The sequence below is a fragment of the Peromyscus californicus genome, unplaced genomic scaffold (assembly GCF_007827085.1).
Source record: "Peromyscus californicus insignis strain IS unplaced genomic scaffold, ASM782708v3 Scaffold_7__1_contigs__length_154581171, whole genome shotgun sequence".
Taxonomy (NCBI): Eukaryota; Metazoa; Chordata; class Mammalia; order Rodentia; family Cricetidae; genus Peromyscus; species Peromyscus californicus.
The window spans coordinates 95,192,815-95,219,709 of record NW_026294595.1 but is presented as its reverse complement, the minus strand read 5'-3'; the positions used below and the strand labels follow the sequence as shown (position 1 = coordinate 95,219,709).

The following is a 26,895-nucleotide window of genomic DNA, read 5'->3' as shown; positions in this document are numbered from 1 at the left end:
ATGGAAAGCATGTATATTTTGTCAGAGAAAAACAAGGGGGAGGGAGGGAGGGAGGGAGGGAGGGAGGGAGGGAGGGAGTAGGAGGAGGAAGAGAGAGTTTGAGAATATAAGAGCTTGTGTTATCGAGGTGCTGCTACATCACTGGCTTTGAAGATGAAATGAAATCATGAGCCAGAGTCCAGGCACCTCTCAAAGATGGAAAGGAAAAAGTTTCCCATAGAGCTTCCAGAGGGAACATAGCCTTGCTTCCACAGTGGAATTCTGGATTTCTGACACTCAGAAATGCAAGATTACAAATTTGGGTCATTTTTGCAGCTTCATTTAGGGCACCAGTAGGAAACTAATAAGATGGTTTACCATAGGAATATGTTAGAATTTATCCATTTTCCCTGTGCTGGGCATTTAGGTTGTGGCTAACATGACTGTGATCACTTCCTTATCTATCCTGGTGACCAAGAGTTTTTCTGGGATACATACCTAAGAAAGGAATTAGGATGTTACAGAGAAGCACATCTTCAGTCATCTGGACCAAGAGTAGTATTTCAAGTGTACCTTCAGCAGTGTACAAGAGCCCACACTTTTTACTGTTATGTCTTTGGAGCTGGGCATGGTGGTGTATATATACCTGTAATCCCAACACTTAGGAGGCTGAGGAAGGAGGATCATTGTGAGTTCAAGCCAGCCTGAGCTACAGTCAGGTGACTTCAGTAGGGGGAGTCTTTGGAGAAAGGTGACTATGAGAGAAATACATTAAATATGTATGAAAATATCACAATGAAACTGATTATTTTGTTTAATTAAAATATGCTAATATAAGGAAACATTTTCCAAAAAATATCTTTGATACCAACTGAAATAATGTGTCCTTTATTTTATGAAGGGGTACTCAAAATTTCCTTCAGGTGAAAACATACTTGGAAAGTAATTATACTTTTTCCATAGTAGATGGCATTGCTTTGTTTCTATTCTTTCTCTCTGTTTTTCTTTTATTGTTTGGTTTTTTAGACAGGATCTCAATGTGTAGCATTGGCTAGTTTGTAACTCACAGAGATCCACCTGCCTCTTGAGTGCTGGGATTATAGGTGTGTGTCATCACACCTGGCTTTATTTTCTTTTGATCAACTAAAATTTTCTACAAATTTTTACAGCAAAAATGTAACATATACAATATAATATGCAGTATAAATATAATGTAATTGCTATAATTCAGGTTTTAAGCATGGTATAAAACAACAATTTTCTTCTGATAAAAACATTTTCATAGGAATTTGACAAGTACTAGTTATATAATAGGTTTCAGTTTTTGGCCCTTCATGCAAACCCAATTGGTTTTTTTTATTAGTAGTCAAGCAATACAGAGACTGTTTTGTTAATGTTGTGTTTGTGAATGTGACTGTTCCTATAAGTTAAGAAATTTGCAAAATGACATATTACATGTTACTGCAATATTTATTGAGCACAGTGTATTGAATTCTGTGAGAGGTAAACACTTTATATATGCCATTTATTGACACTTAGAAACCATTGTTAGCTTTTTTTAAAGGCAAATTTGTAGAGTACACTGTAAGGGTACAATGGTCTAGGCAGTAATGGAAAAACAACCTACTCCTTTTTTCAATAGATGAAGAAAATGAGGCATGGAGAAGTAATGGGCCCAACAATCTAGGTAGTTTGCCCTTAGCCTCTGTTTCAAGGAGCATCCCTAGAATTAGAAGACAGTAGATTCACTGCAACATTATGTCCACTTCTTAGATGAAACTGTGTCAGTTCATTTTCTTGTTCTGTGACCACCTGATGAGAAGCAATTTAAGGAAGAGGTTTATTTAGTTTATGATTTGAAGGGATACAGTCCACCAGGGTGGAGAAAGCCTGGAGGGGTGGCTTAGTGGCACTGGATTATGGGACAGCATCCTGAGAGATGAGAAGCTGCACCAGGCCACAAACCTCAAGGACCATGCCCAAGGAGAGCTGGGCTCCAATCCCTTTGGGGTCTACAACCTCTCAAAATAGCATCATCTGGGGACCAAGAGACATGAATCTGTGGGTGACATTTCACATTCAAACCATGACACTCTTCATCATTTTATTTGATATAGTTTGTGTTTTTGTGGTGCTCTGGCTCAATCTGAGGGCCTTATATATTCTGGGAAAATGAGCTGTATGTGTCACTGAGCTGTATCTAACCTTGATTTATGCTTTGTTTCTTCTTTTTCTCCTCCTCCCAATTTTCCCCTCCCTCCTCTCCCTCACCCCTTCCTCCTCTTCTTCCTTTTTAGTATGTTTGTGTATGTGTGGTGTGTTTGAATTTGTTTGGGTGTATACATGCATTCATGTAGGTATGCATATGTGTATATGTATGTGGGTGTGGAAGCCATCATTGAGTATCATCTTATATTGCTTCCTACCTTAATACTTTTAAATAATGTTTTTATTAATTGTTTGGGAATTTAATATATTTTGATCATATTTACCTCCTCTCCCAATTTCTCCCACCTACCTACTCACCCAGCTTCATGTTTTCTTTCTCTCCCTCCCTTTTTCCTCTCTCCCCCCTTCCCACTTTCTCTCTTTTAAACCCACAGAGTTCAGGGTGTGCTGGCCAACTGGTCTCGGATGTGGGGCCTGTTCTGGAGGTGGTTGATATATCAGGGGTCCTACCATTAAAGAAAACTGACTCCCTCTCCCAGAGGCCATCACATTTCATCAGCTGCTCAGCCTGGATAGGACTTCATATACTCCTTCAAGCTGAATTTTGTCTGCCTTTAGCTTGCACAGGTCTTGCACATGTTGTCAAAATCTCTATGAGTTCATATGTGCATCTGTCCTGGTTTGTCTAGAAAAAGTTTCCTTGAAGAGACCACCACCTCTGGCTCCTACAGTTTCTGCCTCTGGTCCATGAAGATCCCTGAATCTCGAGGGGAGGGATAGATATGCCATTTAGTGCTGAAGACTCTAAATCTCTTACTCTGTGTGTTGGCCAGTTTCCACTGTAGGTTTTGAGATGCTGTCTCTCACTGAGCCTGATGCTCATTGGTGTACCAGGCTGGCCAGCCAGTGAGCTCCAGGTATTAGCTGTCTGTCCCACCTGATGACTGGGATTGACTGATGGTTGTTTACATTCTTAGAGTTTTTCTATGTGTCCCCCTTTGCACCTCTTCCTTTGCTCTACTTGTATCTAGTCTTAGGTAACTAGGTAAACCTGTATGACTAGAATCACATGCAGCTCTTACTTTGAGCTCCAAGTACCTATTGATTCACTGCAGGTTCATGATTTGGTTATTCAGAAGATGAGAAGACTATGATATGGCCTTCATCTGACAGAGCTTTGTAGTCTAGGACAGACACTGTCAGAATTTACTTACTAATTTGCTGTTTCCCTCAGTCATTTGCTATCTAGCAAATGTTTCGAATGATTTTTTTTAGACCACACGTTCCTTTACATTTACAAGTTGATCTTAATTTTGCATATTTTGATCCTGTTTGGGTCTGTTTTGTCAACAATTCCAGATTAAGCGTCACTGTCAGAATTTATTGCCATGAAATTTACTCTCTATTTTAGGTCATTAAGACTGTTGCCAGAGCTGGAGGTGGTGGTGCAGGCCTTTGATGAGTTCCAGGACAGCTGGGGCTATGTAAAGAGAGAGACCTTGTCTCAAAAAAACCAAACACATGCGTATTTCCAGGAAGGAATTTATTCAATAATTCTCTTGAAAATAGTGCTATTGCTCTGACTTGTCTTCATGGTGTTAGTCTTACTAAAAATGAGTCCAATACAGTTGTTGACAGCATTGGTTTGATAGCCATGCTATCTAGATTTTCAGCTATCTCTGATGTAGAATTGAAAAGGAACCTGTACTCGTGCACTCTGAGAAACTATTGCCTCATATAATTGAAGCCTGGTGTATTGTTACCTGTTGCTGGAGATATCTGACTTTCTACTCCAAGTTAGCCTTCAAGACCCTCCTGTCTCAGCCTTAGGATGTGTGCCATAGTGCCCATTTCAAGACTTGGTGTTTTCAACCATTTATCTCACAGTGTCTGTGGGTCAGCACTTTGAGTATAGTCCAAGTGGGAACATTATCAGGGTGGGTTATGGGCAGTAGTCAGGGTAGGCTGCCGTCATCATCGGGTAAAACAAGGGAAGGATCCAGGTTTGTTCTGATGACTGATAGAAGGTTCTGTTTCTTGTGAGTTGTTAAACTCATGGGACAGTTCCTTGCTAGTGTTGATACCTTAGTTTTTTACAGAAGCTGCTTTCATTCTCTGCCAGGTGGTCCTTTCCATGGGGTAATAGGGCATATGGTGGCAAGCAAATGGAGAGACAGAGAGGAAATAACTTTGGTCACTTTTGCTGTGTTCTTTTAATTAGAGGCAAGAAACTAGATCCAGCTAAATCCTCAAGGGAGGAAAATGATCAATAGCAGGAGACAGAGATAATAGAGAGTTAGTTTAGAAGTATCTTCATTGCCAGGCAGTGGTGGCGCACACCTTTACTCCCAGCATATGAAGGCAGAGTCAGGTGGATCTCTGTGCGTTAGAGGCCAGCCTGGGCTACAGAGTGAGTTCCAGGACAGCCAGGGCTACACAGAGAAACCTTGTCTCGACAAACCAAAAAGCAAACAAACAAATAAGCTTCTTCATTTGGTTTGGTTATCATTTAGGGAGTCTAGATTTTCCACGTTTTTGTAAGTGGGACATGTGTGTATTCTTAGACTAATTTCAGAGTTCTGAAGGACTATACTGGCAATATCATTTTATTTTGTGCTCTTCCCTTAAATTTAGAGTGAGGTAATGAAAATTCCTCTCTATAGTATTATCTAATAATCTCATTTAAAGTGTAAATTTATGGATATATATATAGGCTGGCTTCGAACTCACTATATAGGTGTGGATGGCCTTGACCTTCTGATTCTCTGCCTCTACCTTCCAAGTTCAGGGATTATGGGTGTGTACCATCACTCCCTTAGTTAAACTTTATTTTTTGTTGTGCTAAAGTATACATGTTTGCTTTCTTAAACATTTTGAATAAACAGTTCAATATTGTTAAGTGTGTTTGCTAATTAACTTTTTACCTCAAACTGAATCTTTTTTCCCCCTTCTCAGAATTGTAAAACCAGTAAGAGCAAGTGCCTATTGAAAGAAACTCACTCTTGGCTAAGAAGAGAAGTAGGAACTAGGTTGGTATTGCTTATACTTAGGAATCCTGAGAGGGGATGGCTAGAAATTGATTTAGAAATTTAAATTTTTTAAAGTTACATTTATTTGTGAGTGTGCCACTGCCCATGTGTGACCGTCAGAGGACAACTTAGGAGTCAGTTTTCTCCTTCCACCACATGAGGCCTGGGTCTTGAACTCAAATCGTTAGGCCTGGCTGTCACTATAGAGCCATCTTGCTGGCCCAAAAGTCAAACCTCCAAGTTTTTTTTACTTTCCTTTTTTGAGGCCAGAAGAGGGCATCAGATCCCCTGGAGATGGAATTACAGATAATTATTAGCTGCCATTTGGGTGCTAGGAAATGAAAACACGTGCGCGCGCACGCACACGTATACACACACACACACACACTAAACAAATTTAAAAAAATCAAACCACATATGAGAGAAATTGTCTTTCAGAGTCTGGACAGATTCTAATATAGCCCAGGTTAGCCTTGAACTCGATATGTAGCTGAGGGTAGCCCTTGTCTGGTTTCCTTAGTGTTGAGTGATTCTGACAGTATATGGCCAGTGAAGGCTAAAATGTCTGCTTTCCGGCCCTTTACTGAAAATTTGCCTACTGTTATGAAGAATCATTTCATTGCTTTTTGACTTAACTTCCTTGTTCTTTTCTTTTTCTCTCTTTTTTTTTTTTTTTTTTTTTTTTTAACAGGTGGTTGTGAGCCACCATGTGGTTGCTGGGAACTGAACTCATGACCTTTGGAAGAGCAGTCTCTTTCTGTGTAGCTTTGCACCTGTCTTGGATCTTGCTCTGCAGACCAGGCTGGCCTCGAACTCACAGAGATCCGCCTGGCTCTGCCTCCAGAGTGCTGGGATTAAAGGCGTGCGCCACCACCGCCTGGCTCAGCCTGCTTTCTTATAGAACCCAGGACCACCAGCCAAGGGATAGTACCACCCACAATGGACTGGGCCCTCCCCCATCAATCATTGATCAAGAAAATGTCTTACAGGCTTGCCCTACAGCTGGGTCTCATGGAGGCATTTTCTCAATTGAGTCTCCCTCCTCTTTGATGACTCTGGCTTGTGTCAGGTTGACATAAAACTAGCCAATACACTGAGGATGACATCCAAGGTTGTTTTCTGGCTTCCACGCATGCAACATGTTAAACATCACTCTGATGTTTTTCTCTTTTATTCATGGAGTAAGTTATAGTTCCATCTTCATTAGGCTGTGTGCTTTTTTATTTTCTACGGGTATATTATTCTTTTACTGTTTTTCTTTTTTTAAAAAACAGTATCATATAGTGTTTTGTCACAGCCTTTTTCTGCCTACATAAAGAATCCCTATGCATTTGAAGTACATCTTGTAAGATTTAGGTGAGATTTCTTATCAGGTAAAGGTGCTAGCTGCCACTCCTGACGACTTGAGTTCAGTCACTAGAACCCACATGGTAAAAGAACAGAACTCACTCTTGCAAGTTATCCTCTGACTTCCACTCGAGCATGTGCCAACACACACACACACACACACACACACACACACACACACACACACACAGGCATGCATGTGATGTAAATGAATAAATGAATGTAATAAGATATTAAATGTTATTAGCTTTGATGATATTAAATTATATTCTAAACCTATTAAACTGTAAGCCATTGCCAGGTCTGGTAGGGCATGCCTGTGATACAGTTAATTGGGAGGCTGAGCAGGAGAACCACAAGTTCAAAGCCATCTTGGGTTACAGAGTGAGTTCAAGACCAGTCAAGTTCAAGATCATGTATGTTACTCAGTTTTTCGAATGTAGTTGTAGGGGGTCCCCTACCCTTCTGAGGAGGCAATTAATGTATATATTAATTCATCAATAAGCTTCTTGAGGCTGGAATGTTACTTGTGTTAATTAGTTCTGCTGCTGCTTTTTTCTTTTGTTTTAGATTAAATGGAAGCCACCCTTGGGAGCTAGATGCCTGTGTAGCTGTTTTACCACATCAGTGTTTGGCAATGAGTGGGGGAGGAGAGCAGCCAGACATCCTCAGTGTTGGAATCTTGGTCAAAGAAAGATGGAAAGTGGTGAGTGTAGAGAATGGAGACAGGAAAGAGGTGGTGGGGGCGGGGGGCGGGGGCGGGGAAGGGGGTGGGGGGGCTGGACGGTAATTTTCGGTATTCTGATAAAAGTAGCATTTTTAAAGAACTAATACCTGCGTTTCTTATTTGCCTAATGCAGGTGTTTTCACTTTTATTCCTATGATTAAGTTTTATTTATGCTCTAATTCTTAGGCCTGCTTCATAAGTTCCAAGTTCTCCTGACCTCCTGTAGCTAATATCATAAGTAAGTGTTTGAGGAAGAACAGATTAAGAAGAATGTGACAGTACAGTGAAGTGCCTTTTCTTTCCTCATCTACAACACTAAGAAAACTTGTGGTGGATGGTGGTGGTCACACCTGTAGTCTCAGCCAGGCGGGTCTCTGTGAGCTCCAGGGCAGCCAGGACTACCCAGAGAAACCCTGTCTTTAAAAAAAAAAAAGAAGCCGGGCGGTGGTGGCGCACGCCTTTAATCCCAGCACTCGGGAGGCAGAGCCAGGCGGATCTCTGTGAGTTCGAGGCCAGCCTGGACTACCAAGTGAGTTCCAGGAAAGGCGCAAAGCTACACAGAGAAACCCTGTCTCAAAAAACCAAAAAAAAAAAAAAAAAAAAAAAAGAAAGAAAAAAGAAAACTTGTAAGTGTACATAAAATAGACAGATGTGATAAATCGCAGCATACTTAGACTCAGCCCATGGTTTCTGGTTAGGATGTTTAACCTTGTTTCTCCTCCTAGAATATTTTGAATAGTTCTTACATCATTATGTCTCTGTAAAGGATAAGGACTTATTTTTAAAAAGTAATCACCTACAGAAGTTTTTGCTTTTGTTTTCTGATACTAGCAATTGAACCAAGGCTTTGCGTATTCTAGAGCCGTACCCTTAGAATTTTTTTTTTTAATGAATGCTTTTGTGAACTTTCACTAATAGGCCTATGATGTGTTATTTTATATCTTTTTATGATATAAGTAGACATTGGTGAGCATTGCCTAGGTCTGTTAATTCATTAGAGATTACAGATTGGTCATATTCAGTTATTCTTTCATTTATTAACAAGTATATCTCTAAAGACTTACTATCGTTCAGTATTTGATTATTTGGAGATACAGTTTAATTAAGAAAGCAAAGTAAATGATTATTTTTTCCCTTAGTTTCCTAGCATCCTCCAAGTGACCACTGAGGTTTTTCTTTTTAGTGTGGGACACTGAAGTGTGAGGACTTTGGGTGCAGTGTAGTTGGTGGAAAAAAAGTGGTGAGGAATGGTAAACAAGATCTGCCTTGTATGGTTCCCTTGTCCTGACAATTACTGCTACTATATTTATGGAACTTATTCCCCACATTTGGGAGGAGGATGGCATTTTTGTAAGGATTCTTAATTGTTTTTTGAGACAGGATTTTACTGTGTAGCCCTGACTGTCCTGGAACTCGCTCTGTAGACCAGACTTGTGAGGTTCTTTTTACCTCAGAACTAATGAGGATATTGTAGGGCTTTGTCAAGATTAAACAAATCACTGTTCTACTGTTGTTCAAATGACATTAATAGGAGTAGACTAAGGACCCAAGATAGATTTTTTTTTTAAATTCTGACATTTATTTGAAGTTCTTTTGTGTCATCAAATACTAAGCCATCAATCAAAATAATAAAGACATACCATTAGTACTTATTATGATTTTTTGTTTGTTTGCTTTGAAGCAGAGTCTTATTTTGACCAGTTTGTCCTGAATACCTGGACTTAGGTATCCTCTCAGCTTCCTCTTTGAGAGCAGCTTCCTTTTTGGTTTTTTGAGACAGGCTTTCTCTGTGTAGCCCTGGCTGTCCTGGAACTTGATCTGTAGACCAGGCGGGCCTCTCACTCACAGAAATCTGCCTGCCTCTGCCTCTGGAGTGCTGGGAATAAAGGCTTTTAGTTGTTAAACTTACATTAGATTTTATTTAGTGGACAACATATAAAGAATCACAAGTACCAGCAGAGCCCTACAAAGAGCAGCACCCTTCACTGTCTAGCTCACCCCATAGTTCCTTCTCATCACCAAACAAATTTAAAATGACTATGGCTTAAACATGCAAAACAAACATCGTAATTAAGCTGTAATTTATAGTTAGGAATTTAAGCACTACATGAAGAAATGGCTGATTCCCCAGGGGAGACCTTGCCTTAGGGGAGGTGGGAATGGGGGGTGAATTAGGGGGAGGGATGGGGGGTGAGAGGAGGGAGGACGGGGGTGGGTTGGGGATCTGTGGCTGATATGTGAAATTAAGTTAATTATAAAATAAAAATACTAAATAAAAAAATAAAGGATCTGGAAACCACAAGGGAAAAAAAGAAATAGGTTGTGGCCTCCCTTTGAAGACACCTCCTTCTGTGGTGAGGCTGGACATCAGCGGTGGGAAGTTAGCAGCATGAAGCTGGATGTGTGTGCACTCCTGGAACCCGGCACTTAGAGGTGCAGGCAGGAACATCAAGAGTTCAGGGTTACTGTTGAGGCCAACCTGGATGAAACCCCAGTTTAAGAAAACAGAAAACCTCCCAGCATGGTGTGGGATACCTTTTTGGCCAGCGTGGTCTACATAGTAAGTTCCAGAACAGCCAGGGATACATAATAGAGACCTTGTTTCCAAAACAACAACAAAAAGTTACTCAACATGACTTAAAAGTCAGTGATAAGCCAAGGTATGGCCTGATAAAATTACTAATTGAAAAAGTAAACAGATAATTTTCATAGAAATTCAGATGAGAAATTGGCCTAAAGGTCTGGGCATGAGGTTGAGTTGTGTAGTGCACAAGGCTGCATGTGCTCCCTGCATCACAGGAGGAGAAGGAAGGAGGGCATGTAGTTGAGTTGTGTAGTGCACAAGGCTGCATGTGCTCCCTGCATCACAGGAGGAGAAGGAAGGAGGGCATGTAGTTGAGTTGTGTAGTGCACAAGGCTGCATGTGCTCCCTGCATCACAGGAGGAGAAGGAAGGAGGAGTAGAGCATAGATACAGTCATCACTGCAAATGGCCAGTGGGGAAGAAAGTAGGATGGGACAAGAGCATGGGCCTCTTGGAAGGTTTAGGATTTTGGGCCTCATGCTTTTAGTAATAACTCCCTACATTACCTCACATTACGTTCTACATGTTTGCTTATATTATAAGACGACATGGCTTCAGGAAGTGGAAAACTGGTTTCTTGCTGCATCTTGCGTAAAGTGTATCACCCACCCCAGATTTTCAGAGCCCTTTACAGGTCTAATTGTGACAAGATTTTAGAACCTGTTTATGATACTCAAATATTCTGATGTTCTCCAATTAAGTTAGCGTTTAAGGTGTTTGATGAAAGCGTATTATTTGAAGTGTAGATGTGTGGCAGTGTTTGCTCTCTGAGATAGTGTGGAACCCTTCTTCACTTGTTGTGTAGATCCTCCTAGTCCTGCCTCAGAGAGAAGAGCGAAAGGGTCGATGCTGACTGCTTATCCCATTCTTCAGCCTCCCTCTTTACCCATAGACAAGCTTGGTTCTATATAAGATTTTAAATGGCAAAAAGATTTCTTGATTAAAAAGTCTGCAAATGAAATTAGATTAAAACTAATCTGGCTATTGAAGGGTATTTGTAGGAATCATTTCTTTCAGATACTGTGTTTTTAATGACAATTTTGATGCTAGCTACAGACCTTTAATAATTGTTTGTAACAGAAATAATTTCATTCCTTTCTGTAGACAAATCTGTAGAAAATGTTGTTGCTATCATCTCCCGCATTTGTTTTCTTCTTGCTGTATAAATGATTTAACAATATTGAAATCATTTATCATAAAGTAGGAATAGTAAAATTATATGTTTTCTAAGTGTAAAAGGTGAATTGGCTTCCAGTTAAAATCTTGGAATAATTTTGAGTGTGTTCTTGTTTTGTTTTCTGTGCAGTTAAGAAAGATTGGGGGTGGGGGCTTTGGAGAAATTTACGATGCCTTGGACATGCTCACCAGGGAAAATGTGGCACTGAAGGTGGAGTCGGCTCAGCAGCCAAAGCAAGTTCTGAAGATGGAGGTCGCTGTGCTGAAGAAACTGCAAGGTAAGCTGCTCCAAATGACTGTAGTGAAGTTTTGTCTGGTAGTTTATGATTGCTTTAATCTTCCCTGGTTAAGTTCTCTATACTAACGGACTGCTCTGGTGTCAGCTAGGTATGAACATGCTGAGTATGTTTGTGTTGAAAGCTCTATTATACAATAGAAATATGTGATTGCTAGAGAAATTGGGAATTCCTTTTCACGGTAAGGATGAGAGATAATTAGAATCACCTACTACTGCTTTAGAAAGTGTTGTCCTAAATCCACTATGGTAACATTTGAATATTCCTTTGAGCCAATCATAAAAACCTCTGAGACATTTCTGCACTTGCCTTTGTATGTTAAACATTCTTGAATCACATCATGGAAGCTATCTTCAAGTCATACTGCAGGATGGGTTAAAAATGATAAGTAAGGCTTTGTGTGTTCCCACTAACTTTAGTTTCAGAGCTTAGCTCATCATTTTTGAAGTTCATCTTACTACTACTCAAGTACGTATACTTTTACTACAATGACAAATCATTTTTTTCTGGTGCCATTCTGATAGTCATGCAAAACCCTGAATGTGTTGATAGTGTCTCGTCATCTCTATTTAATGTGGTACACTGGTATTACTGATATTAAAGATACATAAGGTTGATGACCATTGTTCTTTGTTCTAAGATTTCCGGTTGTCCAAATTCCTCTACCAGTTGTTTAATTGGATTGTAATGTAATGCTAAATAAAATTATAAAATTTTCAAAGTTGATTTTAGCTCCGATTTAGTTTTCCCATGGCACAGTACATCAGGAAGATAGTAGACCACTCAGCCCCCAGTGCCCCTGCTAAACAACAAAGAATCAGAAAAGGAAAAATAGAGAAAAGGATGGCTCTTTTGTCGTCGTGTTGGGTGTGCCCCCCCTCCCCTGTCCCCTTTTCTCCCCTGGTTTTTCTCAACTCAGTGTGGAAGCCACAGATAAGTGCTGCTGGGATTGCCTCCTCCAGGGCTGCGCAGAGTCTGGGGGATCTCCTCTAACACTGGCAGAGCCCGTGGGGCATAGGTGATGAGCAGAGCTCGGCCTGGTCAGTGCCGCTTCACCGGTCTCTCTCTCCTCGGTCCCAGGCCGTTGTCCTGTAAGACAGGAGACACTACTGCAGCTCTTTCAGGACTTCTCCTGGCTACTTTGGCCTTGATTTACTTAGGATTCCATGTGATCCTAACTTAAAGATAGGGCTTAAAGATAAGTTTAATACCTTTTATGGGTAAAACTGTTGCTGGAGTTCATTTTATGAGAAACTGATGGACATTTGTGCTCTTTTCAGTTTATCTTTTTTTTTTTTGAGACAGGGTTTCTCAGTGTAGTTTTGGTGCCTGTCCTGGATGTCACTCTGTGGACCAGGCTGGCCTCGAACTCACAGAGATCCGCCTGGCTCTGCCTCCCGAGTGCTGGGATTAAAGGCATGCGCCATCACCGCCCTGTTCAGTTTATCATTTAAAAGTTACTGTCTAAATGTTTTTCTTGTCTTCTTATACCTATATGAACCCTATTCCTCAGAACACCTTACTTTCCACAGATGGATAGCTTTTTAATCTTCTGGTCTGTATTTCAGTGAGGTTGTCCTGACCCTCTTCTTTTGCCTCCTGCACACTTCGTTCTCACAACTTCTTTGTTGAGAATGCTCAGCATCTGGACCTTTGGAGACTTTTTTGTGGTGCTGTGCTGTTCTTACTTTGCTGGTGGCAGGGAGTGACTCCAGTGTATTAGACAAGTAGAGGCTAGCCTCTTAGGTGATTAGTTAGTCTCCTGTATCCCAGGCTGACCTTACCTATTGTAGCCAAGGATAGCCTAGAACTTCTGATCCTCCTGTTTCCTGTCTCCTAAGTGATGGGATTACAGATGAATGCTGCTATACCTGGCTGACCATGGCAAAAAAAAAAAAAAAAAAAAAGAAGTTTCTCTGGCTAGAGCTGACAGCAGCCCTAATCTGTAGGTGTAAACATAGTTGCTTAGAGGGCAACTTGACTAGCACACTGTTTAGCAAAACAACAAGAGTAGCTTCCCAACTAAGGCTTATGACCTCCATAGCCACAGGCTGGGACCCAGTTTATAGTTCCAGATGTGAATTCCTTCCTGTGGAGTAGACATTAAATCCAATCTAAAGTTTTGTTATGTAACACAGTTCTTAAGAAAATAATTATAACAAACTTGCCACTGTTTGATCACTGGTCTCAGCCTGCCTGGCCAGTCGGTGTTATTGCCCACGGGGTCCATAGCTGGGTAAGACTGTTGATGACAACTCTCCTAGCAGCCTGCCTAACTCCTTCTGGGACTGTGAGGGCTAGCTAGCAGGGAGGAAGCTTTCCAGCCCAGTGCTGGCTTGATTTCCCTATGTCTTGTGCCCAAAGCTAATGACGTCTTCAACAATAAGGGCTTGCCATCTAGTTCTACTGGGCAGCTACCAGTAGTGGCAATAACTTGTACTGCTTTGGGGGTTTTAGGAGCCTCTTTGACCAGCAACTTGTCAGGCGGTAGCTCATCCCTGGCACTGGGACTTTTATTTAATAATCATGGTTTGGGGGAGCATCTTTATCCCCTCAAAACAGGAGAGGTTCCTCCATTTAAATTCCTTAACATTTAAAAAAGTATTTTTTTGGTGTGTGTGTGTGTGTGTATGTTTGAGAGAAAGAGGGGTGAGAGAGAGAGAGAGAGAGAGAGAGAGAGAGAGAGAGAGAGAGAGACAGAGAGAGAGAGAGAGACAGAGAGAGAGACAAAGAGAGAGAGAGAGACAGAGAGAGAGAGAGACAGAGAGAGAGAATATTTGCATGTGTGTGTTAGTACTCACAGCGGACAGAAGAGGTATTGGATCCCTAGAACTGGAGTTAGAGGTAGTTGTAAGCCACCTTATGTGGCTCTGGGGACTGAATTCTAGTCTGATGCAAGAGCAGCTCTCAACTCTTGTAAGCCTCATTAAGTTGTGGTGTTTGTTTGCTTGTTTGTTTTTGTTTTTGAGGCAGAGTTTCTCTGTGTAGCCCTGGCTGTCCTGAAACTCGCTCTGTAGACTAGACTAGCCTTGAACTCATAGAGATCCTGCCTCTGTCTGCAGAGTGCTGGGTTTAAAGTTGTGTCCCACCACTGCCTGGTGAAAAGCGTTGGTGTTCTTTGAAGGTCTGATAAAGTTTACCAGTAAAAACAGCTAGACCTTGTCTTTTTTTTTTTTTTCAGTTGGGAGATTATCATTTCAGTCTCACTGTTTGTTATATCTGTTTAAATTGTCTCATTTTTTACTTAATTTGGCATATCATATGTATCCAGAAATTCATTTTAGACTTTCCAATTTATTGACATTATGCTTCCAAGGGAAGAGGTAGTGATTTTCTGAATCTCATTGATATCTGTTGCAATAGCTCATTTTTCATCTCCAAGTGTATTATTTACACCTTTATTTGGTTAGTTTGGCTAAGACTTTGACAATCTTGTTTATTTTTTCAGTGAACAAACTCTTTGCTTCATTGAGTCTTTGTATTTTGTCTGTTTCAATTTCATTAATTTCTTCCCTGCTTATAATGATGTCTTTTTTGTCTACTTATTTGAGATTTGATGTGTTCTTTGATTTCCAGGTCCCCTAGGTATATCATTATTTATTTGAACTCTCTGATTTCATAATCTAATCCTTATAGGATTACTTTTAGGAATCATTGTATATAGGATTCATTGTATCCCACAGTTTTGTACATTATAGGGTTCATTGTATCCCACAGTTTTGGTGTGTTGTGTTTTCATTTTTATTTGATTTTGGGAATTTTTAATTCCTTTTTGATGTCTTCAAAGGCCCGTTCATCATTCAATAGTGTGTTGTTTAATCTCCATGAGTTTGTTTCAGGGGTTTTCTTGTTTACATGTAGTCTTACTCCGTTGCGTATGATACAAAGAATTATTTTAGGGTTTTTTTTTTTTTTTTTTTTTTTTTTTTTGTATTTGCTGAGACTTGCTTTGTGCCCTGTTTTAGAGAAAATACTATGGGCTTCTGGGAAGAACATGTGTTCTGTAGCATGTGGATAGAGTGTTTCATAGAGGTTACTTGTTCTCCAATGTCATTTAATTCATGGATTTCTCTGTTAGTCTGTGGGGAAAACATGGCAGTTGGTAAGAGTGGGGTATTCAGGTCACCCACTGCTCTTGTGCTCGGGTTAATCTGTAGCTTTGCATCCAATATTGTTTTATGAAGTTGAATCCACTGTATTCAGGGCATTTGCGTCAGGAGTGTATGTCTTCTTAACGGGCTGTCCCCTGATCTTCATCTTTCCTCACTAAGTTAGGTTTGAAGTCCATTTTGTTAGCTATTAGAAGAATAACACCTGCCTGTTTCCAAGTCCATTTGATTGAAATTTCTTTTTCCATTCTTTACCCTAAGGTAGTGTCTGTCTGTTGTGTGAGATGTGTTTCTTGGAGGCAGCAAATACATGGCTCCTGCCTTTGATCCAGTTTTCTTGTCTGTGTCTTGATTGGGGATACTCAGAGTTACTATTGGAAGGTGTGTATTGATGGCTCTCATTTTGTTGATTTCTGCAGTGATCTTTTCTTATGTAACTACTATCCTAGTGTTGTTTTATTTCATAGATGGATTTGTTTTTCCTTTTCAGTTTGAAGAATTCTTCAAATATTTTCTGTAGATCTGGCTTAGTGTCATAAATTCCTTTAGTCTACTTTTATCATGGAAACTTTATTTCTCCTTCAGTTACAACAAATATCTTTATTGGGTGTAATAGTCTGGATTGGCAGTAGTTGTCTTTCAAAACTTGAAATAGGGCCAATGAGATGGATCAGTGGATAAAGACATTTACTAGCTTGATGACCTGAGTTCAATACCAGAGTCCCACATAATGAAAGAAGAGAAAACTGACTTCTGCAAGTTGTCCCCTGACCGCCACACACATGTCCTGGTGCTCACACACATTAAATAAATAAATGCATTTTGTTTGTTTTGTTTTTCAAGACAGGGTTTCTCTGTGTAGTTTTGGTGCTTGTCCTGGATCTCACTCTGTAGACCAGGCTGGCCTTGAACTCACAGAGATCCGCCTGCCTCTGCCTCCTGAGTGCTGGGATTAAAGGCATATGCCACCACTGCCCGGCAATAAATGCAATTTTAAAAGGATGAAAAATAACTAGAAACATACCTGTCCAGGTAGTTCTCCTGACTTTTAAAAAGTTGAACAATCTGCAGTTAAACAATTCTTAGTCACCTGCCTTTATATTGGCTTGGTTTCTCTCTTGCTGCATTCAGTATACTTTCTTTGTTATAATTTAATATGACACATAAGGTTTTGGTTTTGTCTGATACCCAAAACGCTTCCCATATTCAGATATGGATTGGTGAATCCTTTCCTAACTCTGGAAATGTTTCTGTATTTTAAACATTGATGTCATTTATGTATGTGTTTGTGTGGGAGGTGCTGACAAAGGCCGGATGGTGTTAGAGCTGGAATTTCAGGTGGTTGTGAACCACCCAACATGGTTGCCAGGAACCAGTGCTGCTGCTCTGCAAACCTAGCAAGTATTCTAGCCACTGAACTGTCTCTCCAGCCCATTTGGATTTTTTTTTTTTAAAAAAAAAGGATTTTGAAATGGCTCAGCTATTAAAAACACTTGTTGCCAGGTGGTGGTGGCGTATGCCTTTAATCCCAGCACTTGGGAGGCAGAGCCAGGCGGATCTCTGTGAGTTCGAGGCCAGCCTGGGCTACAGAGTGAGTTCCAGGAAAGGCGCAGAGCTACACAGAGAGACCCTGTCTACAAAAAACCATGAAAAACAAAACAACAATAACAAAAACAAAAACAAACACTTTTTGCTTTTATACAGGACCCCACTTTGGTTCCTAGCACCCATATGGCAGCTCATAACTGTTCATACTCCCAGTTCCAGGGGATCCAGCCTTCTGACCTCCATAGGTGCTGACCACACATGCCCATACATACATGCAGGCAACACACTCATAGAACTGAATCTAAAAACACGTTTCCTATGCCTTTGTGGCTTGATTATTATTCTGTGATTTTTAGCCACAGATTTAATCTTCTTACCCTTGTCACACATGTCCTGGGATTCCTACTGGAACCTTGGAATTATTTTATCTTTGTTCTTGTTGGATGGTCCAGTTCCTCTACCTTGTCTTCAGACTCATGCTCTGTCCTCCCCTTCATCTACAGAGCGGCTTGTTTGACTTCTTTATTTCCCTAGATCGGATTTTTTTTTTGTCAGCATTTCCTTTGTTAATTTCCTCTTTCGTATCTTACATTGCCTTCCTTACTTCATTCAGCAATGTGTGTTCTGAACCAGGAGCTTATTTTCGTCTTTGAATATATTTACTCTTTAGAGCTATCTGTCTGGGACTACATTTTAGAAGTCACTTTCATTAAATGCCATCACTGTAGGGTTTTTGGAGGAGTTATGTTGTCTTGGTTTTTCTTGTTCCTCATGTTGCTGCACAGGGCTTTACACATCTAAAGTTATTGCTTTGTGTTAGACCTGAGGAAAAAACCATTTCCATGACTGTCTGATTAAAGCAAGCTGTCTTTAGAAGTAGACAGTGGTCTGGCCAGACCGACGACTGCCTCCCACTAAGTCAGAGTTTCCGAGAGCAGCTCCTCACCGGCTTTTGAGGTCCCTTCTATGGGACAGGGCTAGGGTTGATAGAAAACAGCTTTCAGGGTTGGGGATTTAGCTCAGTGGTAGAGCGCTTGCCTAGCAAGCACAAGGCCCTGGGTTCGGTTCTCAGCTCCGGAAAGGAAAAAAAAAAGACAACAGCTTTCAAGATAACTGGCTGTTAGCACATGGACAGATGAGCAGGGGCTCAGGGCTGCCTGGGGGGAGATAAGTGCAAGAACCCATCCTATGGAAGGGGGGTCCTCAGGGCTGCCTGGGGGTAGATAAGTGCAAGAACCCATCCTGTGGAAGGGCAGTCCTCAAGGCTGCCTGGGGGAGATAAGTGCAAGAACCCATCCTGTGGAAGAGGAGTCCTCAAGGCTGCCTGGGGGGTAGATAAGTGCAAGAACCCATCCTGTGGAAGGGCAGTCCTCAGGGCTGCCTAGGGGAGATAAGTGCAAGAAACCATCCTGTGGAAGAGGAGTCCTCAAGGCTGCCTAGGGGAGATAAGTGCAAGAACCCATCCTGTGGAAGGGGGGTCCTCAAGGCCGCCTGGGGGAGATAAGGGCAAGAACCCATCCTGTGGAAGAGGGGTCCTCAAGGCTGCCTGGGGGTAGATAAGTGCAAGAATCCATCCTGTGGAAGAGGGGTCCTCAAGGCTGCCTGGGGGGAGATAAGGGCAAGAACCCATCCTGTGGAAGAGGAGTCCTCAAGGCTGCCTGGGGGTAGATAAGTGCAAGAACCTATCCTGTGGAAGGGCAGTCCTCAAGGCTGCCTGTGGGGTAGATAAGTGCAAGAACCCATCCTGTGGAAGGGCAGTCCTCAAGGCTGCCTGGGGGGTAGATAAGTGCAAGAACCCATCCTGTGGAAGAGCAGTCCTCAAGGCTGCCTGGGGGTAGATAAGTGCAAGAACCCATCCTGTGGAAGAGGAGTCCTCAAGGCTGCCTGGGGGGAGATAAGTGCAAGAACCCATCCTGTGGAAGAGGGGTCCTCAAGGCTGCCTGGGGGTAGATAAGTGCAAGAACCTATCCTGTGGAAGGGCAGTCCTCAAGGCTGCCTAGGGGAGATAAGTGCAAGAACCCATCCTGTGGAAGGGCAGTCCTCAAGGCTGCCTGGGGGGTAGATAAGTGCAAGAACCCATCCTGTGGAAGAGGAGTCCTCAAGGCTGCCTGGGGGTAGATAAGTGCAAGAATCCATCCTGTGGAAGAGGGGTCCTCAAGGCTGCCTGGGGGGAGATAAGTGCAAGAATCCATCCTGTGGAAGAGGGGTCCTCAAGGCTGCCTGGGGGTAGATAAGTGCAAGAATCCATCCTGTGGAAGGACAGTCCTCAAGGCTGCCTGGGGGTAGATAAGTGCAAGAATCCATCCTGTGGAAGAGGGGTCCTCAAGGCTGCCTGGGGGTAGATAAGTGCAAGAACCCATCCTGTGGAAGAGGGGTCCTCAAGGCTGCCTGTGGGGTAGATAAGTGCAAGAATCCATCCTGTGGAAGGACAGTCCTCAAGGCTGCCTGGGGGTAGATAAGTGCAAGAACCCATCCTGTGGAAGGGCAGTCCTCAGGGCTGCCTAGGGGAGATAAGTGCAAGAATCCATCCTGTGGAAGGACAGTCCTCAAGGCTGCCTGGGGGTAGATAAGTGCAAGAATCCATCCTGTGGAAGAGGGGTCCTCAAGGCTGCCTGGGGGTAGATAAGTGCAAGAACCCATCCTGTGGAAGGGCAGTCCCCAAGGCTGCCTGTGGGGACATAAGTGCAAGAATCCATCCTGTGGAAGAGGGGTCCTCAAGGTACCAGGGAAGACACATTTTGTAAGGCAAAAGGGCAGTCGGATATCACAGGTGCAGGAGTTTAGCAAGGCAAAGGGGTGAGTATACATCATGGGGTCACAAGTTCAGCGTAGATTAAAAACCATGGTTTATAGGATACATTAGGCTTAGGAAACAGAAACTTATTCTTGTAAAGCCTGCAGACTTAACAATGTATAATAATGTGGCTCCTGATTTGGTTCTGCATTTGCTTGGTTTAATTTTAAAATCAGCTGTATTATTTCAGTTGGAGTATTTGCGATGTTCACATAGGATTTGGATGTGATAGAGTTGAATGTTCAGGAAATAGTTCCTCAGTCCAAGATCTCATTCTCTGAGTAACTAAGTGGGAGAGGCACCATGGCTGATACTTACGAAATGTAGATGTGACACTTGCCAGTTACTAACAGTGGCACCTTTGACTTAAATAACTGTTCAATAAACAGCCAAGGATAGTATAGATTATACTCAGATTTTAGTGGGAGTGAAGTAGGGTGGGTGAGGATAAGGATTAAGTATTAAATGGACTTGGAAAAGAAAAAATATTGGGGTATGTAAAGTATGTAGGAAGGGCAAGTTGGATACTGCTAGGATCCACGGATTTTAGAGACTGTTAGAGCTATGGAATATTATAATAAGAGACACAAAGCATGAAAAAAAGAAGATGTAAGAGTAAGTGAGGAAGGTGGCCAGGCAGTGGTGCCACACTCCTTTAATCCCAGCACTCAGAAGACAGAGGCAGATGGATCTCTGTGAGTTCCAGGCCAGCCTGGTCTACAGAGCGAGTTCTAGACAGCCAGGACTACACAGAGAAACCTTGTCTCAAAAAAACCAAAAAACCAAAAGCAGAGGGGAGGGTATATGAGATGTGGCTGAAGAGTAGAGTACAGTAAAGAATGCCTTAGAGTAAACTGGGTGAGGAAACAAACAAGAGTCTGAAAACCCAACAGAGCAATATACAAACAAAAGGCAAAGCCATCATGAGACATACATGCAAGGGTGGAAATTAAGTAATAGAACATAGGAATAAAAGTACTTAGGAAGTGAATTCCTGGCACGGCTAGACTGAGTTGGAAGGTGAAGTTCTCCGATCTCTGTCTCTGCAGGTTCCACATTGTGTTGTGTGCTGGAGGGACAAGTAGGAGCTGTTGGTCTGTGCAGCCTGGGTTTTGTTGGAGTTCTAGTGTGTAGCAGGGAGGCCCTTTCCTAGTAGTACCCCCACCCCTGCCCCCACCCCCTTTGCTCTTCTGATCCTCAGGTCAGGTGTGTATGAGGAGCAGCTCTTCCCTTACAGTTAGTTCTGCTGCTCTCTTAGGCAGCTTGATTCTGTCAGCAGTGAGCACGCAAGGATCCTCAGCTTTCCTGCCTGCTTCTCTATAGGAATCATCCCCTTGCTCACTAAGGTTTTTTACAGACCTTGTCTCTTGATGGATACAGCTGGCACTTTCCAATTTGTGGGTTGTTTTGTTTTGTTTGTTTGAGAAATGGTCTCATTATGTAGACTAGGAACTCTCCTTGTAGACTAGGCTGGCCTTGACCTCACAGAGATCTACCTGCCTCTGCCTCCTGAGTGCTGAGATTATAGGCATGTGCTACCACCACCTGGCAATAATTTTTATTTATTTGGGAATTTGAGCTTTTTTATTTTTGCATATAAAAGGGCCCAATATTTGGAGGAATTTAAAGTGTTGTAAAATTACTTAATATATCTTTTTGTCAAAGGGAGTCATCTTAGGATCTTTAAAAGTTTATACATTGTTCATTTGCTTCTGTTTGTTATGAAATTGTATAATATAAATGTAGCAATAATTCTTCAGAACTACTCTGGGGAGATGGCTGAGTGATTAAAGCTTGCTGGGAAGGCATGAGGACTGGAGTCTGGATCCTTAGAATTCACGTAAACTCCAGGTGGGTGTGTTGGCCAGAGTAGGCTGGGTTTGACTGAGAAGTCCTGTCTCAATGAGTAAAATGGGAGAGCATACACACATGTGAGCATACATGTGAAAATGTACATATACACATGTATACCATACACATATAAAAATGTAAAAGAACACATTCTGTAGATAGATTTTTCTAATTCATATGTGTGTTTTCATAAAAATTTCAAAGTAATGAATTTTGTTTATTTAAAAGTCACTATGTTAGGGGCTGGAGAGACGGCTCAGTGGTTAAGAGCACTGGCTGTTCTTCTAGAGGATCCGGGTTCAATTCCCAGCACCCACATGGCAGCTCTCACCTGTCAGTAACTCCAGTTCCAGGAGAGCCAACACTTTCACACAGACATATATGCGGGCAAAACACCAATGAACATAAAACAAAAGTAAATCATTAAAAAAAATCAGTGCCTTAACTCAGTGAAGGACTAGGGAGTTGTTTGGCCTTTCTGTCCTGTATTAACTGCTGTCAGTGATCTGCATGTGCTAAGTACAACTGAGAGCGTTCTATTTGTCTAGTCTTTGTTGAGGCCCTGAGAATGACTGGAAAGTTTCTCTTTTACATTCTCTAAGAGCAGGCAAAGACCTTTTGTTGTTTGATCTCGGGGCCTCTGTCTCCCCCCTTCCTCCTCTCTTCCTATGCCCGTTCTTTCTTTTGGTAGGCCTTGCAGCTGCCCTGACAGGCTTGCAACTTGCTCTGTAAACCAAGCTGTCTTTGGAGCTGGAGTGAGTCTCCTGCCTCTGTGTTCTGAGTGCTGGGATTACAGGAGTGTGCTTCCACACCTGTCAAACAACCCTATTACTGTCAAGAAATAACAGAGTAAATGCAGTTGTTTGCTAGCTAATTGTATTCTTTGGTGTAACAACTGGGAATTAATCTTACCCATGTAAATATAGGGAAAAACTACATTTTTCCTTGCAGCCCATAAAGAAAACCATGACTGTGTTTTGGTTTGGGGGATTTTTTCTTTAAGTTTGGTATTGTGGATATGACAGTTCTAACTTTTACTTTTGTCTTATGAGTGTAAACTGAGCTAGTGGAGAAGGAACGCTCCTCGTACAGAACAGTTGCATTATTACTCTGCTCCTGCTGCAGAGTAGGGCTCCTTCTTTTCCCAGTCTTAAGACTAGAAAAACTAGGGCTGGAGAGATGGCTCAGTGGGTTAGGAGCACCGGCTGCTCTTTCAGAGGGCCCAGCATCTACATGGTGGCTCAAGCATCTGGAACTTAGTTCCAGGAAATCCAAGACTTTTTTTTAACCCATTGAGCACTGCGTGGTGTGATACATATACATACATGTAGGCACAATGCCCATACACAAACAAATAAAATAAAAATTTAAAAATAAATAAAATATAAAATAAAAGAATATAAAAATATGACATAGGTAGATTAAACCATTGCTCTAGTAAGTGCAGAAGACTGCCTAGGAAAGTTCCAAAGGGACCTCAAACCTCATTGTAGCCTTTATTCTTTTATAAATCTATAATCTGCTCTTTTGATGTATATTGTTTCCCTCTTAAAGTTATTTTCACATGTTCTTGTTGATGTTTTTCTTTCTGTCAAAGGGTATTAGCAGATCTCTGAGATCTTTATTTGTTCAGTCTAGTCTCGTAAACGTTATTTTATTATAATTGTGTGCCTGCACGCTCATGAGGATAGAGTGTGATGTCAAGAAGACAACCTCTGTGGAGTCAGTTCTCGTTTTCTACCTTCTACCCTAACATGTGTTCGGGCTTGAGCGGCAAAGTGCTCCTGTGCACTGAGCCATCTCGTAGGCCCCTTCCCTTTTTTTCTTTTCTTTCCTTTTATCTTTTTGTAATAGGGTTTCCTGATGCCCAGGCTGGTTTCCAACTCACTATGTAGCTGAGGTTGACTTTGAACTGACTCCCTGTTGTTTGCACATCCCTAATGCTGAACTCTGAGGCATGTGCCACCATACCCATTTTAGTGGTTTGGTTTGGTTTTGCTTTTTTGTAATACTAGGGACTGAATCCTTGACCTCCCGCATGTTAGGTAAATAATCTACTATTGAACTGTATGGTATGCCTTGTCCCAAGTCTTTCTTGTAATTTTTACTTGGAAACAGAGTCTTGCTAAGCTGATCAAGCGGCTTTGAAATTGTGATTCTCCAGTGTCGGCCTTCCAAGATGCTCCAATTATGAGCTTGCAAGTTTTTATTCCTCTCTTCTTTTGTTTTGTCCTCTCCTTTTTTCTTTTTCTTGTGTCTTTAGAAAAATATATGATATTTGAAAAGCCTAGATTATTTTAAAGAACAGATCCATTTCCTCTAATGGAATATTATATATATGTTCATTTACACATATTTATATGTGCTCTTGTGCATAAAGAAAGTATACTATTAAGCTCTCCAGGCATTTGAAATAGATCGGTTCAGGGAAATAATTATCATTTATTTTTTTTCCCTTTATACCTTTTTGTGCTTAAGAAATTAAAAAGAATAATGCAAGCATGTTTCTTTCATAAGAAGTTGTTGATGTAGCTCAGTGATGAAAGTACTTGCCTACCACATGTAATGCCCTGAGATTAATTCACACACACACACACACACACACACACACACACACACACGCACGCACGCACGCACGCATGCACGCACACAGAGCTAACAAGACTACAGTGGTAATTACAAATCATCATTTATACCCTTACTCTTTGTCTTCTCTTTATTTTTTTTAATGTTTTATATTATAGAATGTCAATGTTAACATATTAGAGCCGGGCGGTGGTGGCGCACGCCTTTAATCCCAGCACTCGGGAGGCAGAGGCAGGCGGATCTCTGAGTTCGAGGCCAGCCTGATCTACAGCGCGAGATCCAGGAAAGGTGCAAAGCTACACAGAGAAACCCTGTCTTGAAAAACAAAACAAAACAAACCCCCCTGCCAAAAAAAACCAAAAACCATATTAGTAAATGGTAGTGCTATGCATTACCTAGCTCTTGCCTGGCTCTGTGTGGTTACACACACAGGGGAGTGGACAGCGTGACCCAAGATGACAGTGAGGCTTCATAGGGCCTGAGCCCCTGGCATCTGTATTTTTAAAATAAAAACAGAATTGCAATCTTGGAAATTGAAAGGAAAAAGAAAATGACTTATGCAGGACCAATCTTTAACAAGTCATCCTGAAATTAGCATTGCCCCTTCCAGCCCCTCTCTTAATGAGGACTTCCAGGATCATGTTGAGCAGCATCATGCATGTTCATCTGGATATCTTGTAACTCTAGAGTGGGTTTGGGAATCTTAGTCTTACATTTTCCCTCACCATGACCAGAATGAAGAGAGTATCTGTGCAGCAAGGGCTTTTAATATTGAATGTCAAAGTGCTCATTCAGCTCTAGACAAACTGACTTTCAGAATTTTGGAGAACTGTTTTTGCTTCTGTAAAGAAGGAATAAGTAAGTGGAAGTGAAAAAAGAAGGGAGCTGTGCTGAGATGAAGCCATATATACACAGCCAAGAAGAATGGACAGCTGAATTAAAAAACCATCAACAATTTCCAGAATTTAAAATCCTGAATCATGACATGACACTAGTGGAATTCAGGTGTTTCTGGTACATGGACTGCTGTCACTCAATGTGAGGTTGAACTGTTGACCTTGTGTACATCCTACTTCACAAATGAGTCTGTCAGATATGCTAAGCCTATAGGCTGAAGATGATGCCCCAGCACTTCGGAGAAACCTCAGGTGACTGTCCAGACAGCTGGCTGTTTCTGTCAACTCACAAATTTTTTGGAAGTTGCTTGCATACACTTTCTGTTTTTATTTTTGTTAGCTAATATTATTTCCTTCTTGGGTCTCTGAGGGAGTTGAAGATTAGTTAGTTATAGTTGAAGGTTAGTTAGTTATAGTTGAAGATTAATTAGGATACATTTTGGACTTACCAAAATAGGATAGATAATGAAATTATTTTCTCTGAATTTGTCAAATACAAATGGACTAGACATTGTTTAGGTATTTATTACTTGTATATATTGTATATAGTTATTGTACTTTTGTATATAGTTTTTCTTATATTAGTTATAAGCTCTTTCTTTTTTTTCCTTTTTATTAAAATAGAAAAGGGGAAATATGGTGATATTTTATTTGTATTAAAATGTTATTTGTATGTTAATAAATAAAGTTGCCTGGGGGTCAGAGCTATTAGCAAGCCATAGGAAAGCAGGGCAGTGGTAGCGTACGCTTGTAATTCCAGCACTTAGTAGGCAGAGCTGGGTAAGTCTCTGTGTGTTCAGGGATACAGCCATTATTGGATACACATGCCTTTAATCTTAATACCAATCATGGAAAATCTGGAGGCCTATACAGACAGGCCGTGAGGAGGCAGTCATGTGGTTGGGTTTACAACCAATGAGAAGGCAGGACAGGAACTCTATATAAAGACTTTAACACAGGGGTAGCTCTGGTTCGGAGAGGTAGGACCACCGCAGGAGGAAGGGTAAGGTTTTAGCTCTTAGCTCTGACCTCTTGGCTTTCTTCTTTGCATTGGTTCTGTGTTTCTTATTTAATAAGAAGGTTGGATACATCTACAGAGCTGGGATGCTGGGAGCTTTGGAAGCAGTGTCTGACACATTGATTGTGCTGGCCAGTAGGATGGCTTTTTATATTGCCATTTGATTTTTTTCACTGTGAATCAGACTCATAAAATCAACAAGTTGGACTGAATATATCATATTCACAATAGAAATTTGAGAAGCATATATAAGTAGGGCTGGGTTGTATCTCAGTAGAGTGCTTGCCTTGAGTGCTCAATGGCCTCAGTAGAAAGTCTTGACAAAGATACAGAAGACCTAAAGAAGAACAGAGTAAGATGTGTAACACCGAGAAATACACTATCAAATGAGAGTCTCAGTGGATGGGACCAGTAGCAGATTGGACTTGACCAGTCAGAGTCAGCAAGTTTGAAAAAGTATCAGTAGAAATTAATAGAAGAAAAAGAGGTTTAACAAATGAAAGGCCTTGCCAGGTGGTACTGGCACACACCTTTAAACCAGCACTTGGGAGACAGAGGCAGGTAGATCTCTTGAGTTCAAGGCCAGCCTGGTCTCCAGAGTTCTAGGACAGCCAGGGCTACACAAAGAAACCCTGTCTCAAAAACCTTAAAAAAAAAAAAAAAGAAAGAAAGAAAGAAAAGAAAAAGAATAGCCTCTTTGACCTATATAAGAGTACCAGAAGATCAAGATTTGTATCACCAGACACTTGGGATAAGAAGATAATGAGTTTGGAGTAACAAAAACATG

General features: G+C 41.4%; 1 protein-coding gene across 4 annotated transcripts in view; it reads left to right on the top strand.

The window, feature by feature from the left end:
• The window catches only part of Ttbk2 (tau tubulin kinase 2), a 134,826-nt gene that overhangs the window by 19,619 nt on the left and 88,312 nt on the right, over window positions 1–26,895 (top strand). Inside the window, exons 2-4 of one of the 4 annotated variants that reach the window (XM_052722703.1) lie at window positions 5,104–5,177; window positions 7,095–7,230; window positions 11,141–11,288. The exons of 1 other annotated variant lie outside the window; for it this stretch is intronic. In XM_052722703.1, the coding sequence (XP_052578663.1) occupies window positions 7,162–7,230; window positions 11,141–11,288 (217 nt within the window). In that variant the 5' untranslated portion in view covers window positions 5,104–5,177; window positions 7,095–7,161. Of the gene's footprint in view, window positions 1–5,103; window positions 5,178–7,094; window positions 7,231–11,140; window positions 11,289–26,895 lie in introns of those variants that run through there. 2 more of the 4 variants (XM_052722704.1, XM_052722706.1) reach the window with 2 other exon arrangements.